Consider the following 14530-nt stretch of genomic DNA (forward strand, 5'->3'; position numbering starts at 1 on the left):
CTGTAAACCTGAGCATTAATCCACCCCTGGGCCCTGTAAACCCAAGCATTAATCCACCCCTGGGCCCTGTAAAGCCAAGTGTTAATCCACTCCTGGGTTCTGTAAACCTAAGCGTTAATCCACCCCTGGGCCCTGTAAACCCAAGCATTAATCCAACCCTGGGCCCTGTGAATCCGAGCATAAATCCACCCCTGGGCCCTGTAAACCCAAGCATTAATCCAACCCTGGGCCCTGTGAATCCGAGCATAAATCCAACCCTGGGCCCTGTAAAGCCAAGTGTTAATCCACTCCTGGGTTCTGTAAACCTAAGCGTTAATCCACCCCTGGGCCCTGTAAACCCAAGCATTAATCCAACCCCGGGCCCTGTAAACCCAAGCATTAATCCACCCCTGGGCCCTGTTAACCCAAGCATTAATCCAACCCCGGGCCCTGTAAACCCAAGCATTAATCCGCCCCTGGGCCCTGTAAACCCAAGCATTAATCCAACCCCGGGCCCTGTAAACCCAAGCATTAATCCACTCTGGGCTCTTTAACTGTTCTATGAAAAGGAAGAATGTGCGGGGTTAAGGGGAGAAGGCGGGGTAATGGAACTGAATGAATTGCTCTTTCGGAAATCTGGGGCAGACACCATGGGCTGAATGGCCTCCTTCTGCACTGTAACCACACTGTGATTTTGTTTTTCAAAGTTGGTAAGGATGTAAGAAGTGCCATGCAGCATGATATATAACACTATTTCAGGTGGTGGGGGGAGATTACGGAGCACAATGCAATATTTCCAACTGTTTAACATCAGAAAATGAGGCTTGGATCTCCGATATTGCAGGAGGTTTTTCATTTTTCAGGATTCCCACCTGAAACATTCACCATTAAAATAGGTTCATAAGAGAACTTCAGACCATCTAATCATGAGATGTTTGGCGAGCAGATTCTTGGTGCTAGTCTGTTATAAATTGATGGACGAGTGAGATTTAAACGGAGCAGCATTTCGAAATTCAGCAAACTTTTACATCTGCTGAATCTGCATCAAACAAAGAGACAAACTGGAAACAAAGATTCTATATTTCCACATCATTCTTAAGATGCTACTTTTCCATTTGCAATTCTGCATGTTTTCTCTAACACTGTCCTTACATTAACAACAGTGACTACACTTCAGAAGCACTTCATTGGCTGGAAGCTGCTTTGGGGTGTCCTTGAGGTCATGAAATAAACTATAAAATACAAATCTTTCTTTCTGTCTCTCACTCTTAATGAACACAAAGATGTAATTGTGAAATGTATCTACACCTTTCAGTCTCTACCTCGCTCTCTGTCTTTGTGTGTGTCTTTGGCTGTCTCCATCTCTTCGTCTGTGTGTGTCTCTCTCTCTTTCGCTCTTTGTTTCTCTCTCCTTAATCACGCTCTGTAATAAATATTCCTCCCTCTGGTGCTGGTGAATTAGACCACAGAGAAAGCATGGTCCGTCCATGTGTCAGCTCCTCATTAATATAGTGGTGAGTATCCTCGCCTGTCACGAGAATAGGGGCAGAAGCATTTTTAAGATGTCAAATTGTCTTTCTATTACTTTGTGCTGATTCATCTTCAATAGCGACAGAGCTATCGCAAGGGGGTTGGAGTACTGGAGTAAGGGCAACTTGCTACAACTGTATATGGCGTTGGTAAGATCAGGCCTGGAGTAGTGTGTACAGTTTTAGTAAAAGCAAAATACTGCGGATGCTGGAAATCTGAAATAAAAACAAGAAACGCTGGAAATACTCAGCAGGTGTGGCAGCATCTGTGGAGAGAGAAGCAGAGTTAACGTTTCAGGTCAGTGACCCTTCTTCAGTTTTAGTTTTCGGTAAGATTACGCCTGGAGTAATGTGTACAGATTTAGTCTCTGTACCTAAGGAAGGATGTCCTTGCTTTAGAGTGGGTGCAACCAAGGTTCACTGGACTCATTCCTGAGATTAGAGAGTTGTCCTGCGAGGAGAGATTGAGTAGAATGGGCCTATACTGTCTGGAGATTTAAAGAATGGGAGGTGATCTCATTGAAATATGTAAGATTCTGAGACGGTTTGACAGGTTAGATGCTGATAGGCTGTTTCCCATGGCTGGAGAGTCTCGAACTAAGGGGCATAGTCTCAGAAGAAATGGACGATCATTGCTGGAATAAATGGAAAATCTTTATCACTGGTTCAGTGAGTCTACCTATTCTAAACTTACTTTTCACTAAATGCATTTATATTCTCTTATAATATATTTATATATTTTTTATACTATATTCTCAACGAATGAATATCTGAAGCCCTCTGGGGTGGAGAATTCCAAAGATTCACCTCTGGCACCACACTGGAAAATTATGACCAGTGCCACTGCAATTTCCACTCTCACTTCCCTCAGTATCCTTGGATGCATCTCATCTGGTCCTGGTGCCTTATCCACTTTAAGTACAGATAGCCTATCCAATACCTCTTCCTTATCAATTTTAAACCCTTCAAGTAGCTGAATTACCTCCTGTTTCACCATAACCTGTGCAGCATTCAGCCTGGTTCCCAGTTGTATTATCTATATATGTCATAAGCGCAATTTTTCTTCTTCATCTTAATCTCTACCCCTTTTGTCACCCAGCTCTGGATTTGTTTGCCCTGCCTTTCCCTTCCGTGGGAATATACCTTTATCGTGCCCAAATTATCTTCTCTTTAAAGGAAACCCACCAACATGGTTTTGTGCAGGGAAGGTCATGTCTTACCAACTTAATAGAATTCTTTGAGGAAGTGACAAAGTTGATTGATGAGGGAAGGGCTGTCAATGTCATATACATGGACTTCAGTAAGGCGTTTGATAAGGTTCCCCATGGCAGGCTGATGGAGAAAGTGAAGGCGCATGGGGTCCAAGGTGTACTAGCTAGATGGATAAAGAACTGGCTGGGCAACAGGAGACAGAGAGTAGCAGTAGAAGGGAGTTTCTCAAAATGGAGACGTGTGACCAGTGGTGTTCCACAGGGATCCGTGCTGGGACCACTGTTGTTTGTGATATACATTAATGATTTGGAGGAAAGTATAGGTGGACTGATTAGCAAGTTTGCAGACGACACTAAGATTGGTGGAGTAGCAGATAGTGAAGGGGACTGTCAGAGAATACAGCAGAATATAGATAGATTGCAGAGTTGGGCAGAGAAATGGCAGATGGAGTTCAATCAGGGCAAATGCGAGGTGATGCATTTTGGAAGATCCAATTCAAGAGTGAACTATACAGTAAATGGAAAAGTCCTGGGGAAAATTGATGTACAGAGAGATTTGGGTGTTCAGGTCCACTGTTCCCTGAAGGTGGCAACGCAGGTAAATAGAGTGGTCAAGAAGGCATACGGCATGCTTTCCTTCATCGGACGGGGTATTGAGTACAAGAGTTGGCAGGTCATGTTACAGTTGTATAGGACTTTGGTTCGGCCACATTTGGAATACTGCGTGCAGTTCTGGTTGCCACATTACCAAAAGGATGTGGATGCTTTGGAGAGGGTGCAGAGGAGGTTCACCAGGATGTTGCCTGGTATGGAGGGCACTAGCTATGAAGAGAGGTTGAGTAGATTAGGATTATTTTCATTAGAAAGACGGAGGTTGAGGGGGGACCTGATTGAGGTGTACAAAATCATGAGAGGTATAGACAGGGTGGATAGCAAGAGGCTTTTTCCCAGAGTGGGTGATTCAATTACGATAGGACACGAGTTCAAAGTGAGAGGGGAAAAGTTTAGGGGGGATATGCGTGGAAAGTTCTTTACGCAGAGGGTGGTGGGTGCCTGGAACGCGTTGCCAGCGGAGGTGGTAGATGCAGGCACGATGGCGTCTTTTAAGATGTATCTAGACAGATACATGAATGGGCAGGAAGAAAAGAGATACAGACCCTTAGAAAATAGGCGACATGTTTAGATAGAGGATCTGGATCGGCGCAGGCTTGGAGGGCCGAAGGGCCTGTTCCTGTGCTGTAATTTTCTTTTTCTTTGTTTTTGTTATTTGATTCCAATTATTCTGGGTCAGATCCATTCTTACCCCATTGAAGTTGGCTTTCCCTCAGTTCATTATTTTTACTCTGGATTGTTCCTTGTCCTTTTCCATAGCTAACTTAAACCTTATGACACAATGGTCACTGTCCCCAAAATGTTCCCCTACTGACACTTGATCCATTTGGTTGGAGAGTGAGATGCATTCAGGAATTTCCTGCACTAGCTGCCTGTTTCTTCTTGACAGTCTGTTAACCACCCATTCCTCCTCTCCCGGCAGGGTGACTACATCTCTAAACATGCTCTCCAAGAAGCACTCGATCTCATGGAAGGGCAACAGTGATACCAGCTGCTGCTCATGCTGTGAAACCTGGAGCTTGAACTGTTGCAACTGATGACACTTCCCGCACAAATGATGATCCAGAGCATGGGTAGTGTCCTTGAGTTCCCACATAGCACAGGATGTGCACTCTAGAGCTCAGAGCAGCCCTGCCATTCCTCTATCTATTAGATAATAAACCTTACTAATACTAATAAAACCTTACTATTTAAAAATAAAAGAGGAGACTCACTCATTTCCCTTCTGTTGCTGTCACTTAAATCTCGGGAAGCTCCCCATTATTCTGAAGAAAACTGGAATGTTTAATTTCCAGCTCCTTGGACTAACTTCCTAACTTTGGAGAAAGGGAAACAAAGCTACAATACTTACCAGCCAATCAACTCACAGGCTTCCTGACTCGGTGGAAACGGGAGAAGAAACCAGGAAGCGGCGGCTAGCATGGGGGTGGGGAAGTGCTGTACCATCACTTTAATGGTGCCCCCTCCCTCCCCCCTGCTCCCTCCCTACCCTCCTCCCTTCGTCCCTCCCTCCCCCCCTCTTTCCCCTGGGTTAGGGACCTAGAGGCCAATTCCTCCCAGATCTGTGACTGAAGATCCATCCCCCAATTTTTCCAGCGAGTAGAAGGGTGAGGCACAGTCGAAATCTTTTAGGATCTGGATCTGCGATCTCACATATGCGTCTTGGGACCGTACAAGCTACAGATCCCTCAGCACGCCCTTTTACTTCCTTCGACGCCTGCCATAAGGCCAGGGCTATGATGGCCTGACTGAGACAGGACTCCAAGTCAAGCATCTCCCTCTCCAGGCGCCCGACCTCAGCCTCCCGCCTCTTGGTCGACACCTTCACGTACTCCTGACCGAAGACACGGCTGTGAGTCTTGCCCACATTCCACCTTAACCTCAAGGAGGGGAAGCCCCCTGTCCAGTCGGCCCAGAATCGACGGAATGAGTCCTGGAATCACTCATCCTCCAGCTGTCTGTTGTTGAAGTGCCAGGACGTGGACCCTGCCCGCAACAGGTGGTGGTCCGAGCATGGCACCAGCCGCATGGAAGCTGCTGAGATGCGGGAGATGTACGCCTGCGAAATGTAGAGGAGCTCTATTCAGGACCCTCCTCCTCCAGACCTCCACGTGAAGGCGCTGGAGTCCAGATGGCGATTCCGCCAGATGTCCAACAAGTTGAGGGAGCTGATCCGTTCTCTGAACTGCTCCGCCAATGCTTGGCCTCGCTGGGGACAGGAGCGATCCCTCACCTCGAGGGTACGATTAAAATCCAACCTCCCCCCCCGCCCCCACCCCGAGGATGATGCACTTGCTGTTATTGATAGAGCTCAAGAGAGCGGACACTTCTTTAAAGAAGCGTGCTTGCAACACGCCGGCCCTGGGCATGTACACATTCACAAAAAGACCCTCAGGATCCCTGGCTGAAAAGTCAGGGCCAGCAAGATAGCCACCCCACTAGAAATAGGGGTGAAGTGACTCATGTAGACCCCACCCTGCCACTCCAGGAGCCAGGTAGCTTTGTCTCCTGGAATGGTGTGGGTTTCCTGCAGAAAGCTAAGCACATACCTCCCTTCCCTGAGGACTGAGAGATTGTGAAATCTGTGGAGAGACCCCCTGCTGCTATTGATTTTGAGGCTGGCTATGGTTACCTTCATGTCAAAAGTACTTTGATCTTTTCACTGACACCTCACTGTGAGGAGGGAGTGGGAGTGCATCTCGCCTTCCACTCCCCCCAGCAACCCAGAGATGAAAGCATTGAAGCAGTGCCTCACAACCAGTTTCACATCCGTTCCCTTGTCCCCCTTCTTGAGGGCAGCACGGACGGACCTGATGATCAGCACCAAATTCGACCAACAGTAGAGGGCTAGCTGAAATTTATTGTGGCAACCCCTGCAGACAGCAAGGAAATCCTGGAGTTCCACAGTGGGGATGAGAGGAGACTCAGTCGGAGGCACAAAGGAGTCCACCGCCTCACTGGCGATGGATTAAAAATCGTCCTCCATGCCCCACACTGAGTCCACATCCTCCTCCGGGTCATCACCACCAGTGGCTGACACCTACCACACATTGTGGGGCGGACGTCCCAGCCGGGCCAGCTGGTCCCGCCTCCAGCATGATCTCATCCCCAGGACTGATGGCAGAGGAGTCCTCCCTCGGCCCTCCTAGGGAACTGGAGCTTATGGGCACCAGTGGTTCAGGACCCTCTCTACCTCCATCCCTGGGCCACTAAGCGGCCCAGGGGATGCGGTAGTTACCGATTCCATAATTCCAGCCAGTACCGGAGGTGGAGAGAGGAGGCCATCTCCTGACCCACCAGTACCACAGGCCCACTATGCAAATTGGCCTCCAGGTCGGGTACATACCGAGTGGCAGTAACAGGCTGGTGGGAGGATTGACCCTCACAGGTCTCACCCCCATCCGGACACCCGATCCATTGGCAGATGGAGCGTTTTCTCCTGTGGGGTCCAGAGGCTCCCCCGCCACAGGCGAGCCCTCTCCTTCCTCATTGGGAGTTGCTAAATTAACAGGGGCTTCTCTCCCCACTCCGTCCAGAGGGCTGCTTCTTAGAGATCGAGGGTCTGATGGTGCTCGTGGCGAGGGGAGCCCGAGGATCTGCACCAAGAGATGGGCCCAGCCAACTCATGGCCCTCTTCAGAGGAGAGGCACCTCCTCCTCTTATTCTGGGAAAGATGCAGAGACTCAGAGACCTCCATCTCAGTAGAGGTCTCTGCTTCTAGCCCCACGCTCTCCTGCACAGATTCCTTCACCCCAAGCACAACCATGGGGGAGGTGGGCTCCCCTGAATCAGGCCTGGGATTGAGCTCAGGCTCAGGTTTTTTTCCTGCTTCTAGGGCTGCCTTCAGGTGTTTTGTTTTATGCCGTGCCTTCCTTCTGCCCAGATGGGTCCTCCCCCTCCTCCGCTGCAGGCCATCAAAAGCATGGCCTCCGGAACCGCTTGTGCGGTGGCTGTTGCAGGTGTAGGGTGTGTAGGGGGTGTGGGGAGGGGGGGAGGCGGGGTAGTAGCAGCTCCACCCTGGGCTGCCAAGGTGGAGTTGGCGGCCAAGAGGTTGGGGCAGTTCTTACAAACATGCCATACCCCTTGAAGGCATGGCATCACGCCCCATCCAAGGTCCAGGAGACACGGTAGGTTGTCCACTGGAGCTGCATATTGAAATGGCCCTCTGAGACAACCTCCCATGCCAGCTGCATAAATAGCTGGCAACAGAAGGAGTAGACGTGCTGTTCTCCCGAAGCCCGGGCGGGACCTCCCCCTCCCCAGTGCGGTGGCTGTTGCAGGTGGGAGAGGAGGACCTCACTGGGAATGAAGGGTGGGACATAGGATAGCAGAATCCACTGTGCAGTGGCCCCCAGAGGGTTCAGTGGAAGGGAAGTCCCACCCATAGTGAGCCCCTTGCTCAGGATCGGGGACACTGCCCGCTCAGTATTCTGGAAAAATACAACCTTCCCATACATTTTTGAGGCTGCGACAATGACTGAAGGGCTGACAACCTCGGCCATTGCGTTTACGCAAGCCACAATTGTCATATTCGGGTTAACGTAACTCTTCACCCCATGCTTTGTTGTTAAAAGCTTGAACAGTGATGGGGCCACAGGAGCAGCCGGAGCAACTGCTGCAAAATAGGAATGCCCCGCCACCGGATTGGACAGAGAAGCCATGGAGCAGAAGAGTCACACCCACCATTTGTTGAGAGAGAGGGAAAAAATTAATTAATAAATAATCAGTAAATGTCATAATAAATTGAAAATAAAAGTAAGGATGTTATGCTTCAGTTATACAAGGCATTGGTGAGACCACAACTCGAATAGTGTGTGCAGTTTTGGTCTTCTTATTTAAGGAAGGATGTAAATGTGTTGGAGGCAGATCAGAGGAGGATTACTAGATACTGATACCTGGAATGAGAGTGTTGTTTTAGGAGGAAAGGTTGAACAGACTGGGCTTGTTTTCATTGAGGTTTAGAAGAGTGAGGGAGACTTGATTGAAGTATTTCAGATCCTGAACGGTCTTGACAAGGTGGATGTGGAAAGGAAGTTTCCAATTGTTGAGTCCAGAACTAGGGGGCACTTATCGAAAATTAGGGGTCACCCTTTTAGGACCGAGATGAGAAGAAATGTTTTCTCTCAGAGGATTGTGCGACTTTGTAACTCTCTGCCTCAGAAGGTGGTGGAGGCGGGATCATTGAATATTTTTAAGATGGAGATCGATCGATTCTTGTTAGACAAGGGGATCAAAGGTAATCGGGGGGATATGGGAGTGTGGAATTCGAGACAGAAACAGATCAGCCATGATCTTATTGAAACGCAGAGCAGGCCCACTGAGCCGAATGGCCGGCTTCTCCTAATTCATATGTTTGTCTGTTAATTTAGGTTTCTGTATAAGTATAAGTATAACTCAGTAATGCCATTGATTCTCTAGCCAGCGGAAAAGCCCCTGGGAAGGACGGCATTACCTCTGAAATCATCAAGAGTGCCAAGCCTGCTATACTTTCAGCACTGTACGAACTGCTTTGCCTGTGCTGAGACGAGGGAGCAGTACCACGGGACATGCGCGATGCCAATATCATCACCCTCTATAAGAACAAGGGTGACTGCGGTGACTGCAACAACTCCCGTGGAATCTCCCTGCTCAGCATAGTGGGGAAAGTCTTCACTCGAGTCCCTTTAAACAGGCTCCAGAAGCTGGCTGAGCGTGTCTGCCCTGAGGCATAGTGTGGCTTTCGAGCAGAGAGATCCACCATTGACCTGCTGTTTTCACTTTGACAGCTACAGGAGAAATGCCGTGAACAACAGACGCCCCTCTACATTGCTTTCATTGATCTCACCAAAGCCTTTGACCTTGTCAGCAGACGTGGTCTACTAGAAAAGATTGGATGCCCACCAAAGCTACTAAGTATCATCACCTCATTTCATGACATCATGAAATGCACAATTCAGCATAGCGGCACCTCATCAGACCCCTTTCCTATCCTGAGTGGCGTGAAACAGGGCTGTGTTCTCGCACCTACACTTTTTGGGATTTTCTTCTCCCTGCTGCTCTCATATGCGTTCAAGTCTTCAGAAGAAGGAATTTTCCTCCACACAAGATCAGGTGGCAGGTTGTCAACCTTGCCCGTCTGAGAGCAAAGACCAAAGTACGGAAAGTCCTCATCAGGGAACTCCTCTTTGCTGACGATGCTGCATTAACATCTCACACTGAAGAGTGTCTGCAGAGACTCATTGAAAGGTTTGCAGCTGCCTGCAATGAATTTGGCCTAACCATCAGCCTCAAGAAAACGAACATCATGGGACAGGACGTTAGAAATGCCCCATCCATAAATATCGGCGACCACACCCTGGAAGTGGTTCAAGAGTTCACCTGCCTAGGCTCAACTATCACCAGTAACCTGTCTCTAGATGCAGAAATCAACAAGTGCATGGGAAAGGCTTCCACTGCTATGTCCAGACTGGCCAGGAGAGTGTGGGGAAAGGACGCACTGACACAGAACACAAAAGTCCAAGTGTATCAAGCCTGTGTCCTCAGTACCTCGCTCTACGAAAGCAAGGTCTGGACAACGTACGCCAGCCAAGAGTGACGTCTCAATTCATTCCATCTTCGCTGCCTCCGGAGGATCCTTGGCATCAGGTGGCAGGACCATATCTCCAAACTAAAGTCCTCGAGGTGGCCAACATCCCCAGCATATACACCCTACTAAGCCAGCAGCGCCTGAGATGGCTTGGCCATGTGAGCCGCATGGAAGATGGCAGGATCTCCAAGGACACATTGTACAGCAAGCTCGTCACTGGTATCAGACCCACCGGCCATCCTTGTCTCCGCTTTAAAGACGTCTGCAAACGCGACATGAAGTTCTGTGTCATTGATCACAAGTCGTGGGGGTCAGTTGCCAGCAATCATCAGAGCTGGCGGGTAACCATAAAGGCAGGGATAAAGCGTGGCGAGTCGAAGAGACTTAGCAGTTGGCAGGAAAAAAGTCAGAAGCACAAGGAGAGAGCCAACTGTGTAACAGCCCCGTCAACCAATTTTATCTGCAGCATCTGTGGAAGAGTCTGCCACTCTAGAATTAGCCTTTACAGCCACTCCAGGCACTGCTTCACAAACCACTGACCACCTCCAGGCGCTTACCCATTGTCTCTCGAGACCAGGAGGCCAAAGGAGAAAAAAGAAGATAAGTTATTTAATAATTTCATCACAATCCGACCATAGGGTATCCCTTGCGTTACGAATTGGCAAGGTCAATGGCGGGACTATTACCCAGCATCCCCCACGGCAGTGACTGTCCCCTATTCACGCTACAGGAGCCCAGCGCACAGGCGCAGTGCGTGTCTATATCGGAGCATGCGCAGTATCACTGTGTTAAGAGCCATGCGAGTGCTGGAGATGCTTTTGCAGCGGGTGAGAGTCAGCGGGTCGCAGGGGAGGAATGGAGCCGGTGGGTGGGCGACGAGGCTTCAGAAACACCCGGTGTAGGCCGCAAGCCCCCAATAAGAAGTTCCAGGTCCCGCGTTTGCACCGAGCGGGGTGGCAGCTGCGGGGCTTCTCTCCCGGTGACAGGCCCTGTTTGAAACTAATTATAAATTAAAAGGAGGGACTAAGTTCCCCGATTGAAGGGAGACCAGGAATAAAAAACCAGAAACACTGACCGACTGAGGCGGAAACAGGCGGCTCGGGAGGAGATTGTGGGCACAGGGGAGGAATTGGAGCCGTGGGTGGGCTGGGAAGCTTCATAAACACCCGGGCCACAGGCCCCGTGTTTACCCCGCGGTGACAGGCCCAGGGGAGCTAGAGCATTGTCCGCCATCTTGGACAGTGCGGCCATCTTGGTGAGGGCACAATGAGTGGGCGGGGCTTCAGGGTCTCTGTTCCCAACCGGGTCCTAGAGCCCGGGAGATATAGCATCCTGGACAACAGGGTTTTTCTGCAGCTTCACCCACTCCCAGGCCGCAAGTGATGTTTTCAGCCTAGAGGAGACCATGGTCCATATATACATTCAGCGTGAGAGGTTATAGGCCCTGTATCGTTACCTGAAGGAACTGCTCACCAACCTTTAGTTACACTTTAGCCCCAAGCTCCTGATCTTTGGTTGCTTGGTGTGGAGGAGGGTGGATAAGTCGGAGGATCTTCTCTTGGACCTGCTCTTGTGCCTGGTTAAAACAGCAAAGTGTAGTGTGGGGACCGTGTTGGTAGGGGTGGGGAGTGGGGGGGGGGGTCACTCTGACTGCATGCCTGTCTTCTGTGGTCTTATCTGAGACCTAGTGGCCGTGGAGAGGGAGCGCACTTAATATCTTCCACGACCGGTGAGTACCCCAAGATACAGAGTGTTTCATCGACACTGGTAACAACATTCTGGTTGTGTTGTGAAAGTTCCCTTTGCTTTTGTTGGGACTTAGTTGCTTGTTTTGGTTTCTTCTAGTTTGATTGGACCAAATGTTTGGGGAAACGAGAGGAAAGAATGTTCCCTAGAAACTAGAATTGTCTGTTCTGACTTTCTATTCTGAACTTACAATGATGACTTTTGTAAACTCCTTTTACAGGACTTTAGAAAGGGAGGATTTGCAGTCAGGAAACTCAAACCAAGAATCACATCATGATCTGACAGAGTCACTCAATTCATCAGGACCTGAATAGCATCATTATTTGAATGTGGAAGGAGAAATGTTTGTCAGTTCTGTCTGTGCGAAAATATTTCAAACATCAGTGCGACTGGAAAAGCACCGAGACGCACACACCCGAGTGAGAGTGTTCCAGTGCACTGACTGTGGAAAGAGCTTTAACCAGTTACACAGCCTGAAAAAACATCACACCATTCACAGCGGGGAGAAACTGTACACGTGTTCTGTGTGTGGACGAGGCTTCAACTGATCATCCAACCTGGAGAGACACAAGGACACCCGCATCATGGAGAAAGCCTGGAAATGTGGGGACTGTGGGAAGGAATTCAGTTACCCTTCCCAGCTGGAAATTCATCGACGCAGTCACACTGGGGAGAAGCCGTTCACCTGCCCTGTGTGTGGGAAGGGATTCACTTATTCATCCACCCTGCAGAAACACCAGCAAGTTCACACTGACAAGAGACCTTTTAAATGCCTGGACTGTGGGAAGTGCTATAAAAGTTCCAGGGAATTGATGTTCCATCAACGTGCTCACACTGATGAGAGACCTTTCAAGTGCTCTCAGTGTGGGACTGAGTTCAGGCAATCATCTGACCTCACTGTACACCAGCACACTCACACTGGGGAGAGGCCATTCACATGCTCAATATGTGGGAAGGGATTCACTTGTTCATCCTCCCTGCTGACACACAAGATCATTCATAGTGATGAAAGACCTTTCAAATGTTCTGAATGTGAGAAGGCCTTTAAAAGCAGACGTGAAATGGTGACACACCAGCGCACTCACACTGGAGAGAGGCCGTTCACCTGCACTAAGTGCGGGAACAGATTCACCCGTTCATCCAACCTGCTGGCACACCAGCGAGTTCACACTGGGGAGAGGCCGTTCACCTGTACTGAGTGTGGGAAGGGATTTCCTCGTTCATCCCACCTACTGACACACCAGCGCATTCACACTGGGGAGACGCCATTCACCTGTACTGAGTGTGGGAAGGGATTCGCTCAGCCATCCTACCTGCGGATACATCAGCGGGTTCACACGGGGGAGAGGCCATTCACCTGCTCAGAGTGTGGGAAGGGGTTCGCTCAATCATCCAACTTGCTGAGACACCAGCGAGTTCACAAGTGACTGCAGGGGTTGGATTCTGCTGTTATTGCTGCTGTTAATCACATCCAGGACTGACCAATGTTCATTCTGATGGTTAAAGAAAGATCTGCACGTTGTCAAAGCCCCCAATCAAAATATACGATTCCAACTGTGGTGGGAGAAACGCACTGTTAATTCAATCCCGTCACTCCATAGATCGCCTAACCTCTCATTTAAAACTTTCCAAATTAAAGAACGACCCGGCCAAATTGTACCATCGATTGATCCCCGAATGAGGCTAACCAAACCTAGTGACTTTAAATCAACAAATTAACTGTTTAATTAGAAATAGTAAATTCTTAAACACTATGAAGATATAAAGAACATTTAAAATAGAAAAAAATAGAGTCCTTGCAGATTTACCGTCCAATGTTGCCTGAAGTCCACACAGCCATCCGATGGGGAAAAAAGGTTCTTCCCCAGTAGAAGAGTCCATAGTCTAACTCCAGCAGTACGTGATGCTTCCTCCTTCAGTGATGGATTTCAACAATTAACAAGTTGAGAACACTTTCAATCGAATCAATCTGACTTTAGAGTTTTTGAGGGATTATAGATTGTCACAGTCTAACTTCCCTTCCTTCAGTTCAAATTATCAGAGATCTCTGTTTTGGCTTGACTTTTTTTAGAATTTTGAGAGATAATAATTAAACAGACTAAAATTTTCTTCTTTCAGTTTAAATGGCTGAGAGCTCTTTTTTCAGGCGCTACCACCCCAGCTGTCTGTCTGTCTGTGTTCTGTTATAACAAACTGTCTTCAACTAAAAAGCCAGTTCAAAATTGAATTGTAACAAATGTATCGCTTGATACTCAATCCCAGTGGCTGTGTCCATGGTAATAAGAATGCACCCTTTGAATCGCAGTCTCTGAATGGCTGTATCCAAGGCAATAAAAATGCACCTTCTTAGTAACTCCGGAGGCCTGCTGGTTCTTAAAGCAGTATTGATCCTTCGCAAGCCTTAAAGGTACACCGCATAAAAAAAACTACAGGACCATGACAACGTAAACAGCACCTTCCACTACTCAGGACCTGTCAAAGCGCTTTACAGCCAATGAAGTATGATTGAAGTGTAGTCACTGTTATAATGTAGGACACACAGCAGCCAATTGCACACAGCAAACTCTCCGGAATGGGACTTGAATCCACAACTATCTGACTGAGAGGCGACAATGGTATCAACTGAGTCACAGTCACAGTTCATTTCTGTTGATGTGAACTGGAAAGTGGGATTAAGCTGGATACCTCTTTTTCTGCTGGCACAGACACGGGCTAAATGGTCTGCTTCTGTGCTGCAATTTTTCTGTTTCCCTTCTGACAGTTGGGGTTTGTTTCTGCAGAGGTTAATATTCCCTATAACTTGGCTGGAGTTAAATATTCTGGATAAATGTCAAATAAATCAGCTTTGTTTGAAACACATTATTGTAGATTTTTGTCTTTCCCACCTG

General features: G+C 48.5%; 1 protein-coding gene across 1 annotated transcript in view; it reads left to right on the forward strand.

Moving 5' to 3' along the window:
• The first annotated feature begins 11546 nt into the window (after nt 1–11546).
• Nucleotides 11547–14530, forward strand: part of LOC137348694 (zinc finger protein 271-like) — a 57284-nt gene continuing 54300 nt past the window's right edge. The window contains exons 1-2 of the mRNA XM_068013952.1: nt 11547–11625; nt 11863–13065. Coding sequence (XP_067870053.1) covers nt 12227–13065 — 839 coding nt within the window. The 5' untranslated portion in view covers nt 11547–11625; nt 11863–12226. The remainder of the gene's footprint in view (nt 11626–11862; nt 13066–14530) is intronic.

Source organism: Heterodontus francisci, chromosome 34 (genome assembly GCF_036365525.1).
Source record: "Heterodontus francisci isolate sHetFra1 chromosome 34, sHetFra1.hap1, whole genome shotgun sequence".
Lineage (NCBI taxonomy): Eukaryota > Metazoa > Chordata > Chondrichthyes > Heterodontiformes > Heterodontidae > Heterodontus > Heterodontus francisci.